The sequence below is a fragment of the Apium graveolens genome, chromosome 2 (assembly GCF_009905375.1).
Source record: "Apium graveolens cultivar Ventura chromosome 2, ASM990537v1, whole genome shotgun sequence".
Taxonomy (NCBI): Eukaryota; Viridiplantae; Streptophyta; class Magnoliopsida; order Apiales; family Apiaceae; genus Apium; species Apium graveolens.
The window spans coordinates 61,392,549-61,418,275 of NC_133648.1; the positions used below are offsets into that span (position 1 = coordinate 61,392,549).

General features: G+C 35.6%; 5 protein-coding genes across 5 annotated transcripts; 3 read left to right on the forward strand and 2 right to left on the reverse strand.

Moving 5' to 3' along the window:
- The first annotated feature begins 1,465 nt into the window (after positions 1-1,465).
- LOC141690070 (protein FAR1-RELATED SEQUENCE 5-like) lies at positions 1,466-1,867 on the forward strand. The gene has a single exon (XM_074494665.1). It carries the CDS (start codon positions 1,466-1,468, stop codon positions 1,865-1,867), a length of 402 nt encoding a protein of 133 aa, XP_074350766.1.
- Positions 1,868-2,230: 363 nt separating this feature from the next.
- Positions 2,231-3,547, forward strand: LOC141690073 (protein FAR1-RELATED SEQUENCE 5-like). Its single transcript, XM_074494678.1, has 2 exons — positions 2,231-2,858; positions 3,519-3,547. Exons 1-2 carry the CDS (start codon positions 2,231-2,233, stop codon positions 3,545-3,547), a joined length of 657 nt encoding a protein of 218 aa, XP_074350779.1.
- A 723-nt stretch (positions 3,548-4,270) lies between these two features.
- Positions 4,271-5,639, reverse strand: LOC141690081 (uncharacterized). The gene is made up of 3 exons (XM_074494691.1): positions 5,316-5,639; positions 5,139-5,214; positions 4,271-4,524 (listed from the first exon to the last, which is right to left on the reverse strand). Exons 1-3 carry the CDS (start codon positions 5,637-5,639, stop codon positions 4,271-4,273), a joined length of 654 nt encoding a protein of 217 aa, XP_074350792.1.
- Positions 5,640-15,484: 9,845 nt separating this feature from the next.
- On the forward strand, positions 15,485-18,207 carry LOC141707458 (2-methylpropanoate--CoA ligase CCL4-like). Its single transcript, XM_074510633.1, has one exon. The coding sequence runs from the start codon at positions 15,621-15,623 to the stop codon at positions 17,451-17,453; it is 1,833 nt and encodes a 610-aa protein (XP_074366734.1). The 5' UTR covers positions 15,485-15,620; the 3' UTR covers positions 17,454-18,207.
- A 565-nt stretch (positions 18,208-18,772) lies between these two features.
- On the reverse strand, positions 18,773-22,692 carry LOC141707459 (eukaryotic translation initiation factor 4E-2-like). The gene is made up of 5 exons (XM_074510634.1): positions 22,331-22,692; positions 20,696-20,861; positions 20,499-20,624; positions 19,223-19,288; positions 18,773-19,095 (listed from the first exon to the last, which is right to left on the reverse strand). Exons 1-5 carry the CDS (start codon positions 22,615-22,617, stop codon positions 19,045-19,047), a joined length of 696 nt encoding a protein of 231 aa, XP_074366735.1. The 5' UTR covers positions 22,618-22,692; the 3' UTR covers positions 18,773-19,044.
- Positions 22,693-25,727: the final 3,035 nt, after the last annotated feature.

Here is a 25,727-nt window from a genome sequence, read left to right on the forward strand (position 1 = left end):
AAAATATCATCTGACACAACTATTGTGCCAAATATTCACAAAACTATGTAAAATAGTTGCATATTATAATTAAGTTACTCTTATAAACATTTATATTTTGAAATTAAAATTTAACATATTAAATATATAATTATATTTTAACATCCGTATAATTGGATATTTGAAATTAATATTTTATAACTTATATGTCAAGAAATATCATCTGACACAACTATTGTGCCAAATATTCACAAAACTATGTAAAATAGTTGCATATTATAATTAAGTTACTCTTATAAATATTTATATTTTGAAATTAAATTTAACATATTAAATAAAATATAATAAGTCTAGAAACTATTTTTTAATATTTTATTTGATTAATTTTCTAATTTTAAAGAAAATATCAAAAATAAATAAAAAAAGACCCAACCGCAATGAGTCATTGCGGGTTGAAGTATCCACCGCAATGAAACATTGCGGAGGGGGGGGGGGTGTTGTACAGTTTTAAAAAAACTGTAAATACTTACAGCTGTTGGTTTGTGGGCGTGTACAGTGCCACAATGTTTCATTGCGGCAGATGTTTCATTGCGGCTGCCGCAATGAAACATTGCGGCCGTGCATTAAATGCACACACCTACCTTAATTTGTCTGTACCTTTGATCTTATACTGGTGTTTTTACTGCTGCTTAACATTCTGCTCAAATTTATTCTTCTGAAAATCAAGGTTAGTATTCAAAATTCATGGCTTCTTATTTATTTGATTATTCAAGTTCATCTAGTGATCATAACGATTTTAATTATGTTACCCCCCCCACAAAAAAGAGGGTTTATCGTAAAAATTTTAATGATGATGAAGTAATAGATGCTGATAGTATTGAAGATAAAGTTAATGATCTGGGGAAGGGAAAAACGCATAGTGATGATGATGTTGGTTTTGGTTGGAAGAATTACGATGTTCACGGTGATTCCGATGATAGTAATGATTCTTTTAATGGCGATGATGATGATAAAATTAATGATGAAAATTTTATTGGAAATATGAATGATGTAGTTCCTTGTGTTGGTATGATATTTGATTCGTTGGATGAAGCGGAAAGTTTTTATCGAGGTTATGGTCGAAGTATAGGGTTCGAGATAATTATTCGAAATAGTCATAGGCATTCAAGAAATGGTGGTATATCGTCACGTTTGTATATGTCGAAAGGGTGGAATATTGGGCCCAAAACCCTTGGAAGTTGAAGATAGGGTTAAAGGGAAACGACCTCGAGATGCCATTCCTCGAACTTGTTATCGTGCTCGTATGTGTGTTGCTCACAAAGTAAGCTCAAACAAATGGGAAGTAACCAAGGTTAACCTAGAGCACAATGATGCTATGGTTACATCGGATAAGGTAAAATTCATTCAAAGATCACGCAACATAGATCCATTTACCTGATATTTGATTGAGTTATTCAACAAATCGGGTATCGAGACCCCGAAAGTGATGAATTTACTTAGTGAGACGTGTGGTGGTATTGAAAAAGTTGGTTTTTCCGCTCAAGACGTACGAAATGTAATACGTGACATTCGAAGATGGATTTTTGATTCAGGTGATGCGAAGTGTGGATTGGTTTTGTTACGAGACTTGCAAAAACAAAGTGATGGAAATTTTTTCTACCGAGTGGATGTGGATGAGGAGAATCGGATTAGGGGTTTGGTGTGGGTTGATCCTCGTTCGCTTAACGCGTACAAGAATTTTGGAGATGTGGTAACTTTTGACTCGACATATTGGACTAATAGGTATGACATGCCTTTTATTCCAATTACGGGAGTGAATCACCACTACCAAAATATTTTATTTGGATTTGCACTTGTAAGGGATGAGAAAGAGACTTCTTATAGATAGGTTTTGAAGACTTAGTTGGAAGCGGTCGATAACAAGCCACCTATTACCATTATTACGGATCAAGACATCGCTTTAAGTAATGCCATTGTCGAGGTTATACCTAACACCAACCATACATATTGTACGTGGCATATTAGTAGCAAGTTTCCCGAGAGACTATCTACTTTGTATACTCAATACTCGGAGTTCAAGACGGATTTTAATGCATGTATCTACAAGTCATTGTTACCTACGGAATTTGAAGGTAGGTGGGAGGATTTGAAAGAGAAATACGATCTTGAAAATCACAATTGGCTAAATGATATGTATGCAATTAGACGATAATGGGTTTTTGCTTTCACGAAACAACATTTTGCCGCCGGTATGACTACCACGTCAAGGAGCGAGTCTCTGAATTCATTTTTTGATGAGTATGTGAAAGCGTCGACTGGTTTGAAAGAATTCATTGAGAATTCACAAAAAGCTTTGGAGTCACAATATTTACGGGAGGTTCAAGCTAATTTTGACACCGAGTACAAGGAAAGGAGACTATTCTCTAACTTGTCAATGGAGATACATGCCTCCAAGATATACACAAAAGAGATGTTTAAGCGATTTCAAAAAAAGCTTCAAAAAAGTCAATCTTTTGTTGTGAAAAGCATGAAAGGTTGTGGAGATTATCTTTCAAAGATGTATTTGGTAGAAAAGTCCACCTTGCCGGAGATTTATAGATGGAATTTTTTCTTGAAGGTTTCCATCGACGGGAGTTATTCTTGTACATGTAAAAAATTTGAACATTCCGAGATGATTTGTAGACACATGATCCGTTACCTTAACAAGAAACAAAAGACGATGATACCGCCAGATCTTATCACAATGAGGTGGACAATAAACAGAAACAAAGTTGTGGGACCTCTGCCGTGTACCCTTCGGATGCTTGATACTGTTGTAGAATCTCAAACGGCAAGATATAGTGGATTGTGTAAAGCATTCCAAGTTTTGTCCGTTATTGGTAGTTGCTCCGTTCCACGGTACAATTACTTGATGAACGTGATCGAGAGAGAAAAGGAGTATGTGATTAAGTCTTTTCCGGGAGAAGAGAGAGAAAAAAAAATGAGGACTATGAAAGTGATGATGAAGAAGATGATCCGTTATTAGATCCCCCAAGGTCACAAACAAAAGGACGTCCAAAAGCGGGTAGATTCAAAAGTGGTATCGAGACGTCAAGTTCAAATAAACAATTTCGAAAGTGCAGTTTTTGTGGGGCGAGGGAAGAAGGCCATGATAGAAGAAATTGTCCCTCGAGATTATTAGAAAAAAAGGAAAAAAATGATTATAATTTCTTATCATGTAATTTGAAATATTAATGAATTTTAATTAAATATTTTTAATATTGTTAATTTTAGTACTTGTTGGCATTATTAATAATCCCAAAAAAAGAAGTGAATCCAAAAAAAATTGAAAAAAAATTATTTTTGAAGATTTTTTTTTCAAAGTTGGGAAGAAAGTTTTCTGTAAAACAAAAAAAGTATTATATGAAAAATAAAATATTTGCAAGTACAGTGACCAAACTATAAAATACTGGAAAACAGGAATTACCCCCGCAATATTTCATTGCGGCACCTGCAATGTTTCATTGTGGGGGTAATTTATGTTTTCCACAATTTTGCAGATTGGTCACTGTACTTGCAAATGTTTTAGCCAACGTGCCTTACTTTTTCTGTTTTACTAAAAACTTTCTGCCCAACTTTGAAAAAAAAATCTTCAAAAATAACTTTTTTTCAATTTTTTTTTTGGAGTCACTTCTTTTTTTGAGATTATTAATAATGCCACAAATACTAACATTAACAATATTAAAAATATTTAATTAAAATTCATTAATATTTCAAAGTACATATTAACAAATTCTAATAATGCTAAACAAAAATAAACCGAATTAATGATAGTTTTTATTACAAATTTTCTAGATTTGGACAGTTTTTTTGAAAAAAAAAAGGCATTACCTCTTTGTTTTTAAGTTAAACTTAACCTGTAAAATAAAAAAACCGGCATGGCCTATTTGTTTTTAAGCCAACGAAAAACCTATAAAATGAATGGCCTTGACATGCCAACTAAAAATAAACCAAACCAAACTAAACTTAAAAATAAATGGCCTTGACATGCCAACTAAAACCAAACCAAACTAAACTTAAAAATAAAAGGCCTTGACATGCCAACTAAAACCAAAGCAAACTAAACTAAACTTAAAAATAAATGGCCTTGACATGCCAACTATAAACAAACCAACTAAAATAAATACATCTAACCAACCAAAATAAATACAACCAATCTGAATAAAATACAACCGAGCAAAATATGTCTAAAGTAACTATAAGTCACTAATCAAATAACAAACTAGTGTCCCGCCTCTCTTTGTTGAATACCCTACTCAGAAATGTGTCTAGCAGCCCCTTTTGATAACCCGTGTGCCATCCGATAGCGAAAAGTCTGTACATCAACTTTAGCGTTCCACACAGCTGATGGCAAAGAGATCCCGTTGAGCATAGTGTCCATGTACTTGGAGACATATACACCACAATCTTTGCCACCATCTTGCTTGGGTCGAGCATCAAGACCATGAACCCCCATATATTTCAATGGAAATCGAGATGGATGAGCATATATGGGATCAACTTTTCCTGCAAAATTTTACACATATTTAGATAAAAATAACGGGAAATGAACCTAACAAGTCATTATTTCATTATTAATCTATTTAAAACTAGTGGTAGGGAATTAAAGAATGATATTTCACGGGAAATGAATCTAGAAAGTCATTATTTCATTATTAATCTATTTAAAACTAGTGGTAGGGAATTAAAGAATGATATTTCACGGGAAATGAACCTAGCAAGTTATTATTTCATTATTAATCTATTTAAAACTAGTGGTAGGGAATTAAAGAATGATATTTCATGGGAAATGAACCTAACAAGTCGTTATTTCATTATTAATTTATTTAAAACTAGTGGTAGGGAATTAAAGAATGATATTTCACGGGAAATGAACCTAGCAAGTCATTATTTCATTATTAATCTATTTAAAACTAGTGGTAGGGAATTAAAGAATGATATAGTTACCATAATGTAATACTGGCTGGGGTGAGCGATGTTCCCTAGTGTGTCTTTGTCGTCCCTAAGAGGATCAATGTTTAGCACTCTCATTTTGTTGAGATTAACAATAAACAAGAACCAATGAGTGTTATCACATGTGGGAAAAAATGCAAAGTCACAAAACTGAAGAGGCAAGCTACCCCCCTTGTCAGCATAATCTCTAAAGAACTTCTCCATTGACTTCTTGGCATCACCTTCTAGGGTACTCGGAGAAGCCTACAATTACAAGTCAAAAAATAGGTTAATATTTATACAGCATAATTGATATCTGTTTATAGAAAAGCAGGTAGGAGCATTGGTATTTGTTTATAGAGTACCTTCAAGTTAGGACAATACTCAAGTTCCATCGCCATGAAAAAGCTAGGAGCAATGTAATACCGCCTGGGCTTGAAACTTTCAGTTCTGGGAATTTTTTCCCATTTTTCCCAGAGTTTATCCTCTCTAAGTCTCAAGAGCTCACCATAGGCATTGAGAACATCATCCTCCACCCAATACTCTGGTCGCAAAGTTTTTACTTGGCTATGTGTAAGAGGATAAGTAACGCCCCGCTCCCTGTGATCACGCCAAATGTAATCAACCTCTAAACTCCAGAAATGTCGATACAACCACCTCACTTTCCGATTTTTCAGTGGCCTTGTCATATCACCATGCCGCTCAGGACCACCTCATTTCGCCGCATCCTCCACCAAATCTTCAACTGAGTCCATCTACAAAATAAACAAAAACATAATTAGAACATTTGGAACTAGTTAATCTAAGGCCATTTATTTTAAAAAAGAGTTAAGAGTTATTACATCAAACATGTCCCGTAGCTCACTAGGAACAGAAGACTCGCCCATGCCCAAATGTACAAATTGAGTGACAAGGGAGGAAGAGGTCTCTAAAGATTCTGGAGTAACATCTGCAATTAAATTATAAATTAAGTACACATTTAACACTTTGTTTAATCCATTTATAACTAGTTGTATGAAATTGAAGATATTTCACGGGAAATTAACCTAAAAACTAATAAGCAACTAGAGGAAAAACTAGAATTTATAGGGAATTAATCCATTTTAATCCCATTTAGTTGGCATAGTAGGGAACAAATAATACCTTTAGTGGAATAGTTTGAAATATCATAGATCTGTGGAACGGTACTGGAGTAGTATAATCAACCTGCAATTAGAAGCCGATACATAAACATATTCAACACACGAAGCTGAAAATGTGTAGGTGCATAGAATGGAAATATTTGTTAAAGATTTGTACCTGAGGGGGAATGGATACAGCTGTGGGAACAGGGGTGGCTGGAACAGCATCAGCAGACTGAACCTCAACCTGCAATTAGAAGCCGATAAATAAACATATTTAACACAGGAAGCTGAAAATGTGTAAGTGCTCGACAATATTTGTCAAATATTTGTACCTGAGAGGGAATGGATACAGGTGTCGGAGCAGTGGTGGCTGGAACATCAGCAGGAGACTGAACCTCAACCTGCAATTAGAAGCCGATACATAAACTTATTCAACACAGGAAGCTGTACATACACTTACTTACAACTTTCGAGATCTAAAGTGACCTAGCTTTTAATCCAAAACCGATTTTTCTCTCGTTTTTACTTCTTTCTCACAAATCTCTTTTACCCACTAAACTTCATACTCATATCAATGGCAACCAACAATCTTGTACCCTTTCTCCCCAAGGAAACCAACTTTCTTGCATTTCTAGATGCAAATCAAGCACCTGAAGTCTTTCAGTGCTTTGTTAAGTTCCTTTATGAGACCTACTTTGTAGGTGCTCTAACTGTCAATCTTGTGTTGTACTTAAATGTGCTAGGTGATTTCTGGAACACAGCAACAACCAGGACAGTTGTGCATGAGAATCAAGCTGCGACTATAGTGATAAACTGCATAATTAACGGGCAGCAAGTGGAGATTCTTGAGGATGATGTTAATAATGCTTTGGGCATTCCCACTGAAAATCTGGTGGAGGCTCCAACTCAGGATGAGTTGCATGAGTTCATGGACTTCATAAACTTTTCAGAGATGATTAAACTGGACAGCATGAATAAGAAGTATCTGAGAAGGGAATGGTCATTCCTAATTGACTCTATGATACGGGCATTTACCTGCAGAAAGTCAGGATTTGACAACATATCCAGTGTTGTCCAGAAACTGGTCTACTTGATGGCTCACAATAAACAAATAAATGTAGGACACTACATATTGGAGGAGCTGAGCACCAGGTTGACTATACCATTGGAATCAAGAGGTAAGGAGATCTTTCTGTCTAGATTTATTATGTCAGCTTTAAATTATAAGGTGAATGACATACACATGCTAGAAGGTGTGAATAGAACACTAATTGGCAATTGTAAGCAAGTATCTAAAATTTTATTTGGATCACTTCTTACTAAGAATAAGATTCTAGTAAGTCTTAAGTTAACACCTTTCATGATTGAAAGATTTAAGACTTATCCTTATTCTATGCCAGACATGAGAAGTATTGGTAATCAATCTAGCACAGCTATGATCCCTGAACCTGTGGAAGTACAAACACAGGAACACCCACAGGGATCTTCCCAAGCTGCAACCATTTCTTCAAAACCTTTAGAAGCTAGGCAACCAACCACCTCATCTTCTCAAAAGGATGAGGTGAGTAAAAAAAAGAGAAATGAGGTAACCTTGACTGTCATAACTGAGAGTGGTGAGGAGATAGCTGAAAGAGAATCACCTCTGGTCAAAAGATCCAAAAGAAGTAAACAACCTGAGCTGACCACTCTAGCCACCTCTGCATCCTCCCAATAGGATGCAGTTGTAAAAATAACCAGGAGTGAGTCTGCACAGCCAGCACGTGAAGCAATTCAAGTGTATGGTAGGAGAAACAAGGAAGGCACACACTGTGAGAACACATCACTTGAAGCTCCCTCATCTATTCAGGGGGAGCTGCCAACACTCACAACTGTGCAACAAATTCTTATAACTAAAATTTCTTCTATTCCAACTCCACTTGAATCCACTTCTCAAGTGCAACAAAAATCAAGTGACTTAGCTCAAGAAGCTTTGCTCACCACTCAGACACTCCATTTAGATGGTGAGAGACTACATGTTGGGGTAGACCTTGATGACACCATCACAAACATGGGGGATTCATCAGTTTTTACTGAAGTCCCCATGGATACTTCTAATGCACCTTCATGTGCAAAACAGTCTTCACAGAATGAAAGGTTTGAGGGTAGTACTCCTGAGGGGGAGCTATCTAAATCCTCTCCAATTGAATTGGAGGTTCCTCAAGAAGGTACAACTCCCCTCACAACTCTAGCAGAGATTGCCTTGGCAGTTGAAGCTAGAAGTACAATTGCCCATGATCCTATCATAGGGGAGGCAAGCATAGCATATTCAAGTGCAAGTGTATTGCAAGACACACAAGGGTTTGAAAATGATGTACATGACAGTAACTCAGTCAAATCCCCTCCAATTCAATTAGAGGTTCCCACTACAAGTGGAGGACAACACACTATCAAAACCACAAAACCATCTGTGAGTCAAACTGTGACCCCGGTCACAGGTGTTTCTGATGAACCATCCACCTCACAACCTCAACAATCTCACATACTCTCTCAGTGGCTACAAGAATCTGCTTCTCAACCAACTTCTATAGATGATCTACTAGTAGAGCAGATACCTGGACTGGCCAACATCTCACAGCATATCCTGACTTCAAATATGAGCAACCAGGACTATCAAGCTATCATGCTTGCTTACAATGAAGAGGTTGAGGAGCAAAAGGATAAAATTGTTAATGATGCTGAGCAAGATGGGAATGTGGATGCATGGTTGTCTGATGACTTTGCCTTGGAGATGAATCAAGTTCTGGCCAGATTCAGAGAAGAGTATGTTACCATTCTGGGAAACAATGCAAAAGACTTGAGTCCAGAAACTGTCTATGATGCCATTACAGATGTATACAAAGCTCAGCTCAAAGCATTTCATCTGTTTGGTAAGGCTCTTGAAATCAAGCTTACTGGCCATGAAGACAGAATCAGAAAACCGGTGAATGAGAAAATGGACAAGATCATACCATCTCAAGAGCAGATCTCTTCTAAATTCAAGCATTTTACTGAGCAAATGGCTAGGATGGATCTTTCCTGTATTGAGAAGGAAGTCAAAAACCTCAAACTATCCTTCGTCAATCTCCATACAGTGGTCCAGCAATAAATTACTCACTCAAATGAGACCAAAGTCCAGCTGGATCAACTTCACCAGAGCAGATATAAGCCTTCATCTTTGCTAATGGAAGGGATCAAACGGGCTGTAGAAGAATACTTTGGCACATCTAGCAGCTCTTATGAGTCTGGATCCACTTCAACAAATCTGCAAATTCAGTCCCTACAAGGTCAAGTCACAGCATTGCAAGACTCCAACTCTTCTCTCACTGTACAAGTTCAGGCCTTGACATCTCTTGTCAAGAGCCAACAAACAGATATCCAAACCCTGGTGGACTCCCATAAGCATCTTTAAATACAGAATTTTGTAGCCTTGGGAGCCATCATGGGTAAACTCAACATACCACTACCTTCTTTGCCTGAACAAATAAGGCCTGAACAAATAAGGCCTGAAATGCCCGCTCCCCTTCTAATGCCTGTCAAAAAGACTAAGGGCGAGATAGAGGCTAGGTTGACACGATCAAGGTCATCTCAAAAGCAAGTCCAGGGTGCTGAAAAGAAATCTAAAGAAGTTGATCTTGACATGGAGAGACTTATGAGGGCTGTTGAAGGACCTAGTCTGAGCAAAGAGTTTGATGAATTACTCACAGCTCTAAAAGCTTCTCTTAATAACAATCTCTTCACATACAAGAAGGCCCTGGACAAGACAATCAATTTCATAAGAGTGATCGTGGTCAATCAGGACAACTTTTTGGACAAGAGAATAGTGATCAATGCAAATGACTCGGGGACAGACAGATATATGCAAGTGTCCCTAAATTACCTTATCTCAAGGTTGGCATCTGAGTTAGTTATCTTCATCAGCAAAGTCAAAGTTATAACTCATGAAGATACCTTACTGTTGACTGGATTGATGGATGCTCAAATGGCTGCTTTTCCTGAAACATATTTACAGCCAAGCAAGGGTATAACATGCATCTGTCCAAACACCAATCACTTCAATTATTTTCAGATCCCCAAACATTGTGTCATGAGCAACAAGAAGCTTATCATGATCCTAGGAACTGGCTTAAGAGCTAAGAAAAACAAGAACAATGATGATATGGAAATGATAAAGCTACTGAGGAGAAATCTGGACAATACAGAAGCCAACTTGCCCAAAATACAAATCAACGAGGATGACTTGGATGAAGATGAGCAGAAGAAAGATGATCAAAACCCTTCTGGCTCAAATCCAAGTCAGTCCAGTAAGCCATCTGACAGTAAGGGTGGAGAGAAGAAGAAGGAGGTTGACAAGAAAGATGAAGAAATGAGGAGAAGATGTGAGAGGAAGAGCAGAAAGCCTCATAATGATTCAGAAACTCAGAAAACCCTAAAAATCCAAACACAACCAACTCGAATCTCTAATAGCATGTCTTATTACACACTGTGTAAACCAGCAGTTAACTAAGTTATAAAGTTAACAATGGTCCTTTAGTCAGTTGTAACAATATTTTAGATCAAATTTCTTGTAACACTCTCAAGGAGAAGTTAAGCTATTTATCAACAAAGAGCCTAGAAATTTTGTAGCAAAACCGTCTTAATTTTAATATAAAATTAAGTGAGTTCTGAAGATCTGTGTTATTTTTTTTCTGCAATCTTAAATTTTGCATGAACACATTTCATTACAAGATTTAGTTTACATTGTTCAACCATAAACATTCAAGAAAAGCACAAAAACAGTCAAACACATTCACCCCCTGTGTGATATTCATTTCCTAACAACTCTTATTACTATAAATATGGTTTCTTCGTCCTTCTGTTCGCTCCGTTATTATTTGTCTCAAATATTTTGACTTTTTAAAATTATTTTAAAATCTGTTTCATCTGTGATTTTGAATAAAATACAAATATCAAATCATTTTTTTAAAATATTTGAATATATCTTTCCGTTCTTTTTCAAAATCACCTGTCTCAGTTATGTTTCAAAATATTAAAGTATCCGTTTAATTTTGTTGTGAAATGTTTAGATACTTGTCTCATTTCCATTTTAAAATATTTAAATATGTGTTTCAGTGATTTTAGAATTTGTTCCAGTTACGAATTTTTTAAAAATATTTGATATATCCGCATAAGGTGATTTTAAAATTTGCAAAACTATTTTATTTGAACCCTTAGAGTGATATAGGGTATACTGTGTTAACCAGTTGTAGGGTACTACAGCCAGCCATGTCATTGCGGCACCAATGACATGACACTTCCGTGACAGTGTGATTGGTCACGACGTATCTTTCTGTTAGCTCTTGAGAGGAGATTTTGCGCATTTGATATTTGTTCAGGATACGTGGGTACACCCAGAGTTTGACTTGTGATTTGATTTACGGTGACGCTGTATATGTCGTACACGTTATTCGTTCTGTTGCACGCATTAGATACCTATGATGTGTGTATTTGTATCTGTTCTGATCTCGGTATGGAATATTCTAACCCTTCGTTACTTCAACCTTACTTATTTTTAAAATTGTTGTTTTATTATAAATTGCAGATTATTTATTTATGATATCTTGTTTTATAAACTGTATTTCAAATCTGTACTGGGTGTTTGACTCGTGCTATATTCTTTTTCTGGCAGGTGCTGATGGGGTCTGGGACTGTGTGATGGAGAGCTAACTCATTTCATTGATTAGGATTTAGACTTTATCCTTATCAAGACTTAATTATTTATTTAGAGGTTTTGACATTTATATTATTGGTTTAGACAGTTCGGAGATTTGATATTATTTTAGAGATTTTTAGACTGATTAATTGTTGTTTAGAAATATATTAGTACTCCGTTTGCAGGTTTATAAATTATAGGTAATATCTACTTTTATTATTAAAAAAGTGGTCTTACAAATTCAAAGATATTCAATATAGGTTATAGACAATATATGAAAAATGTAGTGGTATTCTAGTATATGGAGGTGAATTTTGCAGGATTACAAAGCGTATTTTAGAATTCTTGAAATCTCACCTAAATTAAAGAAATTTTGTTGAATTTCAGAAAATATTATACTTCTACTAGAGACTCTAGAAATAATTCTACATGAATTCAATCAATTCTATACAGAGTCCAGGTAAAATATAGAACTAACTAAAATATATTAAAAATTTTGAATTATTATCATTGAAATCTGAATTTGAATACACACGACACATTTTAGTATACGGAAGCAATGGAGGTGACCGGATAAAACTTAAAACTCAAAAGAGATGCTTCGAAGTACTCTGGTTCACCATGCTTCCTCCGAAGCGAGATCGGAGTAGGGCGACCTGGCCAGGCCGAGTCAGAAGTGCCCGGTTTGTCTTGATTTCCGATTGATGAACTTGAAGCAGGTAAGACTTTAAGCAGGTAGTTGTCTGCTCATTCTTAAATTTTAGAGCAAGTTCAACAGCTCACTTATATGAGCTCTTAAATTTAATTATAAGGATTTTGACAAAAAATGATACTCCAACATTGTCTTAGTGCTTTCTTAAATCACAAAGACATGATCTTCCTTCTTTATCTTTAAGGAACTTTTAATATTCTCTTATAACATTTTTAGCAATAAAAAATTCATCTATCTTTCTTCTTTTTACTTTTCTCTCTCTCTTTCTTCCACATATATTTTCAAATTTGTTAATATAATATTAATAAGGAATGAAGATAAGGATCACTGTTGGAGTTCAATTTCAAAATCATGTATTAAATTACTAAGAGCTAATATTTTATAATATTTATAAGGAACCCACTAGAACACTATTGAACTTGCTGTTAGTAACTGCTTCAGCTTGTGTTGTCAGTTTGGCTCAGTGTCACAGGAGGCTACTGCGTACGTATATAATTAACTCGCGTCTCAGTTCTGTGTTCTGACGACTCGTACAAGTCGATTTTATTGTTTCTCACCAAAATTTTGACCAGCCCTTTACCTTATCAAGACAAAACTGAAGAATTTTAATGTTATTTTTTAGCGGGGGACACGTACTTGATAATATCAAGAAAAAATGACAAAAATAGTTAATTTTTTAAAAATTTTAACAAAAATAGTTATTCTGAAAAAAGTGGTCAATTTTAACCGATTGAATACTCCAATGTCAGTTAAGTATCCAATTTGTATAAGATATTCCACTGGTAATTGGGTATTTCATATATGGAATACTCCACTAACAGTTGGTATCTCATAAATACTACACTCACAGTTGGGTCGGCTAAAGTTGGCCAACATTTTAGAAATTAGTTATTTTTGTAATTTTTATATAAAAATATGCTAAATTTGTCCTTCACACATAATACAAACGGGTGAAGAAAGTACCACACTAATGTTAGATTTTAGATTCGAGAACATGCATTTCATTTGACACCATAAATTTTAAATGACATAGACCCCGTTTGTCAGCCAACTTATACGTTATTTGTAACTTATAAGTCCGTAACAACTTATTTTGGAGTGTTTTTCGATTCAACTTATAAGTTGGATTTACAACTTATAAGCTGATAAGTTGAATGTTAGTAATAATATACTTTTTCTCAATTTATTTTGAATTTTTGTTTTTTTATTAACTTTTGTTTTAAAAAATATGTTCAAAACTATTTTTCTAATATAATAATCACGAATTAAGATAACTTTATTTATAATTTATTTATTTTTGTTCAATTAAGTAAAAAGAATTCTGAATTTTATCAAAACACTTATACAACTTATAAGCATTTATCTATTTATTTTTTATAAACACTTATTCAATTTAAGTCATAAGTTACTAAATTTAAAATTTTTCAAACGGGCACATAATTTAAGTTGTCATTTAAAATTTTTATATACATATATATATATTAAATTTAAATATCTTAAATTTTAAATGAAATTCAGTTTTAAAATTGTTTTACTTATCTGACCATGTTAGTCTGTCAAACAGAGAATATTAAATGAAATTCAAGTTATAAAGGGGCAATTAACTAATTGTATTTGTATGGTACAACAAGATGTTGTTGACAGAGAAGATAGTTTAATTAAATGTATTTAGAGCATGATTGTGACAAGAAATGCAGTCCTCCCCTGGCGAGAAATCCATTTCAACACTCATCCTCGTTCAACCATATTATCTCCAAGATTTATTGTTGTTTTCCATAATTTGTGTATGCATGATGTTGTTCACCTCCATTAAAACTTTCACATTCACTTGTTTCCATTTCCTTTCCTAGTCCCACGAGAATCTTTCCTACTCCCACGAGAAATCCAGTTCTCATAATATGATATGCCACCTTAATATATAGATATGGTTTATCCTGTTGGTGTAAACTTGTAATCTATATACCATCCACATGGCATATTTTTCCAATTCAATTCAACTTTTCAATATACAACCAACCGGTTATCTTTCTTCATAATTGTCTCCATTAGAAACTTAATACCCAAGCATGGTGATTGTAACTTGTAATCCCATGGTTTTGAAAATCAAGCACAGGTAGTTCGGTATTAAAAGAAAATGAACAAAACGTTTTCACTGAACTATTCCAAAATACTCATGTGTAAAATATATATTTGCTAATTTTTATGGGATCTCGAATGTATATGTGTTTACAAATTAAAATATGACAAATAGTACACCCCTTGATTCAATTTTTTTTAAAAATGGATTCGAATTATCTAACACTACGCAAATAAAAAAAATTCATTAATGTTTCCTACTACGTGAGCAAAGAAAATTCGACCAGGAGTCATGTAAACATCGAATTACATATTTTATGGCGTCCTTCGAAACTAAAGGGGCGAGCTTTTACCATTAAAATAATCTCATTTTCTACTCTACACACTTTAAGCAATATACTTTAAGTTTATTTCAAAAGACACCAGAGTTCATAATCTTTTTTAATACAAAAATGATTTTTTTAGTATTGATAATCACAGAAAGTTATAAAATTATCTCATTTTGATTGGTGTAAATTTTGTGTATAGATGGTAGTCCACCATTATTAAGAAGTAGTGTGTGGAAAAAACTGATAAAAAATAGTAGCAAATAATATCAAATTTTATTTAATAAGCACAAATATTATTACTTTGATATTATCCAACTCTCCTATTATAAGGGAATAATCCTTCCAAAAAAATAATGAAGGGAATAATGAGGGATAGAACACTCACCAACATCCTTGTGTGTTTTAATTTTTGGCCAACCAACCCTCCTTGTGTTTTTTATTTTTGGCATAAAATGTATGAAAAAGTAACTTGGGAGGCAATTTTGGAATTTATAGGCAACTAGCTAGATAAGGTTACCTTTCTTGAAACATGTCATTTTCTAAATTTAACTATCCATGTACAATTCTCCATCACCAGCTGTAGTTTGCTTGCGCTACTCAAGTGGGGTGTGTGTATATATATATATATGCGCACTCACCTGGAGTGCATTAGCTACACGAACTGCTATTCATTACTCTACTCGACGACTCAAAGTGCTAAAACTAAGTAGGAAATAAATAAAATGGATGATTTGTGTCCGAGTCCCGCTAATTCATCACCCTTCACCCCACTGTCTTTCTTAGAAAGAGCTGCGGTTGTTTACGGTGACACTCCTTGTTTAATCTACAACACAACCACCTACACTTGGTCTCAAACTCACCGCCGCTGCCTCCAGCTGGCATCTTCAATATCATCCCTTTCTATCTCTCCAGGAGACGTTGTTTCTGTTCTCGCTCCAAATATTCCTGCCATGTACGAGCTACATTTTGCTGTGCCCATGTCTGGCGCTGTACTTAACTGCATTAACACTCGCCTTAATGCACGTACTATCTCCATTCTTCTGAGTCACTCTGAATCAAAACTCGTCTTTGTTGATTACCAAATGAGTTCACTTGTTCTTGAAGCTCTCGCTTGCTTTCCTCCACACTCGCGTCCTATTTTAGTTGTTATTACAGAAAATAATCAAGAGTCATTTCCTGAGTTTGATTTTACTTACGAGAGTCTAGTTGAAACAGGTGATCCGTTGTTTGATTGGATCAGACCGCGGTCTGAATGGGATCCGATTGCTCTCAATTACACCTCAGGCACAACAGCCTCACCAAAAGGAGTTGTTCTTAGCCATCGTAATGCATTCATAAAGACTGTAGATTCTTTACTCGAATGGTCTGTACCAAAACAACCGGTTTTCTTATGGGCTTTACCAATGTTTCATGCTAACGGTTGGGGCTATACTTGGGGCATGGCTGTCGTTGGAGGGACTAATATATGTTTGAGAAAATTCGACTCAGATTTGATCTATGCTAACATAACTAAACATGGCGTGACTCATATGTGCGGAGCTCCTGTTGTCCTAAACATGTTATCCAACAATCCCAACTGTGAGAAGCTAACAAATCCTGTTCATATTTTAACTGCTGGAGCTCCACCTCCTGCGGCTGTGTTAAAGCGGACAGAGGAGTTGGGATTCGTGGTGAGTCACGGGTATGGTCTGACGGAAGTTGCAGGTGTAGTAGTGATGTGTATCTGGAAACGGCAGTGGAATGCTTTGCCTGCAAGGGAGCAAGCGAGATTGAAGGCGAGGCAAGGTGTGGGCACGATCAGCTGCACGGAAGTGGATGTGGTGGATCCTGAGTCAGGAGTAGGGGTGAAACGCGACGGAGTAACTGTGGGTGAGGTGGTGTTAAGAGGTGGAAGTGTGATGCTAGGCTATTTAAAAGACAAGGAAGGTACTTCAAAATGCATGAAGCACAAGTGGTTTTATACGGGTGATGTGGGAGTCATGCATGAAGATGGATATTTGGAGATCAAGGATCGGTCTAAGGATGTGATAATTAGTGGTGGCGAGAATGTGAGTAGCGTGGAGGTGGAATCAGTGTTGTATTTGCATCCGGCTGTGAATGAGGCCGCAGTTGTGGCGCGTCCGGATGAGTTCTGGGGGGAGACGCCTTGCGCATTTGTAAGCTTAAATTGTGGAAAGACAGCAACAGAGAAAGAGATAATGGAGTTTTGTAGAGAGAAGTTGCCGAGATACATGGTGCCGAGAAAGGTTGTGTTTAAAGATGATTTGCCAAAGACGTCGACAGGGAAGATTCAGAAGTTTATGCTAAGAGAGATGGCGAAGGAACTGGTAAGTTCATGCTCCAAGGGAGGGACAAGTAAGATGCTGGGTTCTCCATGTGTGGCGAAAAATTCAATTCGCATCCCCTCTCTGCAGACTACTTTTTTGTTCTGTACCCGGCCGGTTATTTCACGAAATGTGTTTGCTTATCCATATTTCTCTTCCGTAAAGATGTCGTCTGTTCCCACCACTTCCAATCCAGCCGGGCCTCATTGTAGGAAAATATTTATCATCTGATTTCTCCATATCAGACCAACATATTGTTCCTTTAGTACTACCTTCAATAGCATATGGCAGCTTCTACCTCACACATATCAAGCTCTTACTTTTTAACAGCTCTGCTTGATACTTTATATTCCTCTAATCTGGCTAGTTTAGCCTATGTCATATCTTTCCATGAGCAAGTTTAGATGTTGTTTCCAATAACGCTTCCCAATAGGAAAATGCCAGAAATTATGAGTTCAAGCATTTCTTTAAGAAAAGAATGTGTGCAATCTGGTTTAACAACAGACATTCAATATGCAGAAGATCTTTTCCTCGTATTATGACTTCAAAATCTAGTTCTATCGCCTTCTGATAAATATACAATGGGGTTAAAATAAGTTTGCAAGACATAATTAAGTCTTAATTGTTTTGTACAGAGGTGTCAAACCAGAATTGTTGTCTCAGGGATCTCAAATCAAAGTTACGGACTTGGAGCTAACATTCATTCATATTGCCAAGTATGCTGCAATTAGAATTCATACCGGCCTTGGGCTTATGAATACAATCATCTGCACCATTTGGACATCAAGAATGTCATATCGATTCTTGCATAACCATGGAATAAAGAAATTCACATTCAACCTTCTTCGGATTACGAGAATTTCAGACTCTTCTGATTTTTCGATTAGGAAGAATACATTCTACAGTAAGTGAAAACTGCAACGCTTAGGATTATTCCTTGTTCATTAATAATATATTGGCTACTTTACTTTCAAAATGGATCCGAAATATCAAATATCTTGTTACAGATCACAATTTCTTATAGCACAATAATATACTTTCCCTTGGATTCACATAATTGTACATTCAACAATGCATCTCATATTACAACTTATTTGGGCACACAAGTTTATACCTTGAGCACTACTCTCTCTTTTTCTACAGCAAAATATGAGTACATAGACACTGCTACAAAATAAACAATTTACATTCGAGTAATTGTAATATCATACAAAAGAATTAAACTGGTTCCTTATAAGAATCAATCAAGTCCCAACTCCTAGTACTACAATCATAATATGATTTTTCATGTAATTATGATTAGGTTAATAATGAACATAATCAGTTTAGTCAGCCTAAAATATATTATCGGTAACATGAATATATGATCAACTAATCAAGATGTATATTAAACACGAATATATGATCGATAATTATGCACTTTCAATGTTTAAATGCCAGTCGGTCTATAGGAAAGAAAAAGAAGAAGATGAGATGTTATTTTTCCGCAAAAAAAATTCTTGCTGAAGGTTAATAAATTTATAATGATCAATGAATATTAGAACTCCTCGTCAGAAAAGTAGTTTTTTCCAATCTCATTATATCATACTACTTACGTGGTCAAGTTCCGCATCCTCAACCCTTTTAAGAGTCTCCGATCTATGTACATATAAAATAATTATATTTGGTGACAAAATCCAAAATATTACAACTTTTAAAAGTAGTTCTATTCGGAATGCAAAAGTTTCTGGTCCATCCATCTTTCTCTCCAGAAAGCTGTCCTCAAAAAATTACAGTACCTGTTTGTCAAGTTCTTATGGGGAGGGTCTGTCTCTAGTATGACTCATGCATGGTATCTGTTCTTGGCACCTCTGTCGAGCTTCTTAGCATCATCCTACAATAGGATAGAACGTTTATTTCAATACCGAATATTAATGGAAATGAAAGGAAACATTTAATAGATTTTGCATCACAGAATATAAGTGGCAAGTGTATAAATAAGAATGCACTTCTATACATACATGAAATATGAACCCTATCTGCTCATTATAGTCAAGGAACTCCTTCCACTGTTTCCCAATGCTTAACTGCCAAAAACCAAGTGACAATAAGATTTTCAAATGAGCATAGGCTGTGTAATACATGCTCAAGCTCACACTTCAATATATGAGGCAAGCCTGAGGTCAAAGCTATCCTCGCACGCTTATAAGTGAAAACAGTTTGAGCTTCATACAATTTTTTGGCCCAAGGCCTTGCAAATAATAGTACTCGATAACTGTTTTAAGGCCTGATATCTTACAGAAAATTGCCGCAAAGGGAAGGCAATTTCAATACAGCAATCACGAATTTGTCTATCCCTGGAAGGGAGTAAATTACAGACTTCACAAACCTCTTTCTACATCTTCCTATGCACTAATTGGTGATCCGAGCAAAGTTAAGCAAAGGCAGTGACAAACATTCCAAACACACTCAGGCTAAAAACTTTAATCTGAAGACTGGACTACATTACATGAATAGACAAACGAGCCAAGCTCAACTATTTGCCTCAGTGCCACAGGTCAAATTTAGTCAAGGATACTGAAACATGTAATATTTTGAGCTTTGGACCAATACTTTGTCAGGCCCAGGATCAATATTTAGTATTAAAATAACATTTCCCGAGCGATGTTAATTAACAAAAATATGCATTATGTCCCCCCTTATCTTCATGTACTAAAAAGGTCATATAAATAATACATTTAAAAGATCAGCTATTGAACAAGGCAGTCCAACTGCAAAAGACTCACAATGCATCTATTGCTATGATCCTGGATGCACATATACTTAATCATGGTCCCATTGGAACTAGGGATAATATAATCAATAATCAGGAACTGTGAGTAAATGGATTAGTCTCGTATTAATGGTCCTTGTAAAATATGTATTACTGTAGAATATAAGTGAAAGTGCATCTGAATCGAATGTACCTCAAATGTAAAATTGAATCTGACTTGAAAGCTATGACACAAGATAACATGATTAAGGGGGAATCATAGAGTGTCCAATCAGCTCTTAGTGCGAGGAGAGGTCCAGAGTCCAATTCTCCTCCCCCTCCCCCCTCAAATCCTGGCCAAAATCTTTCAAACCCCCCCCCCCCCCAATACTAAGTAATATGTTAACTGTAAAAAAACAAAACAATCTTCTCACTTGTTGGATTAAAACGAAATCACTTGCTCATCAGGAAAAAAACCTAAAACCGGTTAAACAATAAGATTTAAGTCTGGTCTAAAAGAATTATAGCTAACTTCAAGTGTATACCTGAGCTGCCTCATTTCCAGCATTCTTGGTCCATAGAGATATTTTTTCCTGCTTCGCTCTGACATTAACTACTGCTCCACAGATTTCATCTCCATGATCAAATTGTTCCCCAATCATTGCTAGCAGCTATTAAACAAGAATTTATAAAGTTAAAAACCAAAGCATAAGCTGGTATAAGAAAGTTACGCTACAGTTACCGTGTACATCCAGGCAATGTCGGATTTTCCCTTTTGAAAGGTGGCAGTCCACTTTCCTCCATTAGCACAAATAGGGTCCTCCCACTTTGGCTCAATGTGATTCTTAAAACAGTACAGATCTGCCCCAGGGGTCAGCTTGCTTGGATGGCGTATATTGTTGTAGAGGCTTCAAAGAAAGTAATAGACATGGACAATCAGATGCAAAAGATGAATTAGAGGCATAACTAAAACCTAAATGGTGTGAGTTGAATGAAAAAGATTTTGGGGAAATTAAACCCAAAATTTGCCAAATTTGTTGATTTAATAAGCAATTGCCAAATTTCTAAAGCATTAAAGCTAGTTCTCGTAATTCAAATGTTCTTAGTTAATTCTTTATCAAGATCCTCAGCCCAATCAAATGTCCTTAGCTATCCTTTCTCTCATAATATGTAAATAAAACACAGTAAAATCCCCAACACAACATTCTTTTTAATCAACATTAAAAGCTAGAAATTACTCAATACTCATCACTCACATATTTTTAACTAAACTTCTCATTCTCAATTCAATCTCAATCGAATAACATAAGCATACACATTTACAACTAAATCTCATATATAATCACTCGTCACACCTCAAATTTAACCTAACACCTCATTATCCACATTACTTAAACAACCTACCTCAAAGTCCTCAATTCAATCGCAATCACATTACATACACACTTAAACTTCCCCATTTTATTACCCTCAGGACAGAATTTCATCGATATACCAATTTCAACAATCCCTTATGCTATATTTCATCGAGGTTACCAATATATCAAGATTCTAGATTTCTATTCCTCCAGAAGACTGTTAAAACTATAAAAATGTGACCGATCAAAGATAGTAAAAAATCGAGATTAAAAACTTATCGAGAAACTCCAAAAGACTATCAAAGCTAACCGAAAATTACATCAAAACATCGAGATTACTAATTCATCAAGAACCTCTAGAAGACGAGTAAACCATGTCAATACATCGAGATAACTGATTTATCCTAATACCTTCGTAGACTCTTGAAGCTATTATACCTAGAATTCCCAACACAACATCGAAAAAACTAATTTACTGAGAACCTCCGGAAGATTACCAAAGCTAACCAATAATTACATCAAAACATCAAGATTACTAAGTTATCGAGAACCTCTTGATTACTATTAAACCTAACCGATAATGATGTCAAAACATCAAGATTACTAATTTATCTTTTACCTCCTCAATCTCTTAAAGATATTATACCCCGAAATCCCAAGACAACATAGCAAAAATTAATTTTATCAAGAATACGAAATGCTAAATCATCAAAACAACAAATTTATCGAGATTATTTACTCATTGAGAATACGAAATACTAAAACATCAAAATAACTAATTTATCGAGATTATTAATTTATTGAGAATAAGACACTCCAATAACAAATTAATCTGAGATTATTAACATCGAAAAAACTAATTCATCGAAATTAGTCATTTATTTACCGAGATTACTTAATTCCAAAACATCTAAACAACAAATTTATCGAGAATACAAAATACTAAAACATCGAAATAGCAAATTTATGAAGACAACAAATTTATCGAGATTATTCATTTATCGAGATAATAATACTACCTCCAAAAGTCTTGAACATGAGAGAAAGTGTAAATCGGGCGCATAGAGCTTCCCCAAGCAGCTTGTCTAGACTTAGCCTGTGGATTATCAAACCAAAACGTCCACGAATGTTCTAGAGGATGCATTACAGCTTCTACACCCTTCGTTGATGACGAAACGTCGTCGTTACCACCGATCTCGCCTTCTTCGATATCGTCTTTGTCGGTGCCATTGTTTAAAGCCCTAGCTTTGACGTCGTCGTTTTGCTTGCTTTGTTCAATTTCTAGCTTTTCCATCGGTTCCGCCATTTTAGATGTTACGAAAGTAAAATGTGTGTGTATATATAGAATGGGTTAGAGCCTAGAGGCCTGTTATGTTATGGGCTGAATAAAAATTCTTTCGAGATAATGCTACTTTGAGCTGTCTGTGGTAGGATTAGAGAAAACCCGAAACCAAACCACGAAAAATCAAATCAAAAAAGTTGAAACCGGAAAAACCCACATAAATATTGTAACCGAACTGAATCAATAGCACATTTAGATAATGACTAAGGTTTTATTTCTAAAATCGAACCGCATAACCGAATCGTTATATAATATAATATAATATCTATATAATAAAATATTATTTTATTATATATATATATATTATTTGGATCTAGTACTGTTGTATATAATATCTTACTTATTATTATTATTATTATTATTATTATTATTATTATTATTATTATTATTATTATAGATTCAACATATTTGACAGGTCCCGTGTAAGGATAAAATAAGTTAGAAGGGGTTTGAATAACTTATCACCTTTTTCAAATTTAGAGTTTAGTTTTTTAAAAATTTCTTTTCTCATTTAACTTTAACTACTTGTGTGTAAGTATGTCAAGTGTGGAATATAAAGATACGAAAAGAAGGTAGATGACAGAGTTGATTGTATCCTGATTCGCGGTGGTTGACTGCATAATCGGAGTCTAGTACCCGAGCTTCTCCCCGGACTCGAAATTTTCTCTACTATAAAGAACCTCCTTTGTAGTAGGCGGAGAAACCTTTACAACTATTAATTTATCTTGGAGCGTTACATAAACGTAACCTCCTCAAAATAAATAGCTACAACCTAATTACAAGAACTATCTTGAAGCATAACAACCTAGTCACCTTCTCAAGTACTTGCAAGACCTTGGGTAGACTTGTACTTCTTCTTCTTTACGGGTCTTGGATCTTAGATCTTAGGTTTCAGATATTTTCTTTTCCCCAAGGTGCAAAGTCTACTAACTCCCCTTTAGTACGCCTAATGATAGTACATATGGCTCCTGGAAGGATTGGGTCTGGACTCCTAATTCTATCCAGTCCCGCATACCTCCTGCCCAGACTAGTGACTACCAGCGGCCCGATCCTTGAAATCCCCAGCACGTGAGACACGTGTCCAAGCGCGTGATGGAGACAGTTGTCATTGATCAATCATGAGAGTAATCAGGGCACGTGCCATGATCACGAGCCAGGAGATCCTTAAAACATTCCTTACCAATTCCCATCCCGACACGTGTAAGGCATCCACCCCAGCCAGGTGTCCTCCTCTCCCAGAACCAACGACTAAGATTCAAAGGTACCAACCCCTAAACCCTGCCCTTGGACTATAAATAGCCCAAGGAGGAAAGGTTTTGGGGTTAATCATTGTTACACACTCATACACACACACAATCACCTTGCATTCATGTTTATCTTCATCTTCCCCAAAAGCGAGTTCTTACTCTCACACAGGAGGCGCCGCGGGACCCAAACTGTAATAACCCCAAAATTTTCAACTTTTTATAACCCTTGTGAATAGTGTTTTAGCTGAATGAAGAAACTTTTCATGCCACACTATGTAGGGGTTCTGTTATGGATATTCTGGGATATTATTAGTACTCTATGAAGTATATAAGTGTATGTAAAGATCGTCAGAATCCAATTCCGAACACTTTGGTTTTTCCCGGAAATCCACAAGATACGGAGAGAATTGAGTATAAGGTAACAGGATAAAAAGGATTTAAATTAAAGGATTATAATAGAGGATCATAAAAAGGAATATAATGTATTGAGAAAGGTTAAGGGAACCTAAGTAATAAGATCCCGGGTATGATCCTTCAAACGATAAACGAGAACGAAAGTTAAGCAAACCGTATAACAGATCAGCGGTCATTAGGTAAACGATTAGGAAGTTAATCAAAGGGATTAGGGGGAATGATGTCATCCAACCAATAGAAAGAGGACAAGGAAGGGAGGATGACATCATGAGGATGACATAAGCATGACATGGGAAGGAAGGAGGTGTGGTAGCTTTGTAACCACACAATTTCAAGGGCAAGAAAGTAATTGACTAAATCAAATACAAAACAGGTCAACCAAGCCAAGTAAAAAAATCATTCTCATCAAAAATCAAAAGCAACCAAGGCATGAGTTCTTCATTTTCTCTCGGCTTTTAGCATTTTTAAAGGCATAGAATTTCAAAACTCAAGATCCAAGCCTCCTAAATTGGTAAGATAATTCCCTAATCATCTTCATGCTTAGTTAGGACTATATCATGAGTTTAAGCCATTAATTCTTTCTCAATCTTCTTCATTTAATCAAAGAAGAAGACAATGAATAGTGTTTTCAAGTTTTTAACTTGAACTTTTTCTTGTTTTTCTTGAAGATCCAAGCATTCTTAAGACTTCTCAAAGCTTCTTAAGGCTTCCTAGCTCCACCCACCACTTCAAGGAAGGTATACCATCTCCAAACCCTAGATTCCTATATATTATAAGATGATTTTGATTAGTGGGTTGATATTGTAGTTTGTTGTTATGATTTAGAGTTTGGGATTTGGAATGGTAGTGAAATGGAATGGTAATTGTTGTGGTTTTGATTTAAAGGAACTTAAGTATGATTAAAGTTAAGTTTAAGCATAAGTATGAATGATTAAATTGAATTGGTTGGGGTTGTTATGATGTGATAAGGATGGATGTTTGTTGTGTGTTGGATTTGAGGTGGGTTTGTGGTTGGTTTTGTATGGTTTAAAATTGGGAAATCGCGTAAACATAGCCGTCGTAACGTCCGATTTTCTTTGGACTGTTTTTGTGCATAGCATTAGGACCCGAGAACCCCCTGCTAGATTATGACCACTACCATGTTTAGATAGCTCATGTTACGAGCTTCGTTTTGATATGTAGTTCGTTCGATTCCGATGCACGGTTTAGGAGAAACGACCGTTTCAGGTAACGGCGTTTCGTGAACGAAACTTTTTCCCTCACCTTACTTTGAAACATAGGTTAAAGACCAAAAAGGGTTAATTAATGTATGAAACATTTATGGTAAGTGTGTTAGGCAGTTGGTAAGACACTCGCGAAGGAATCGCTTTAAAACTCGTAAAGGTTAAATTATTAAAAATGGTGGAGCCGAGG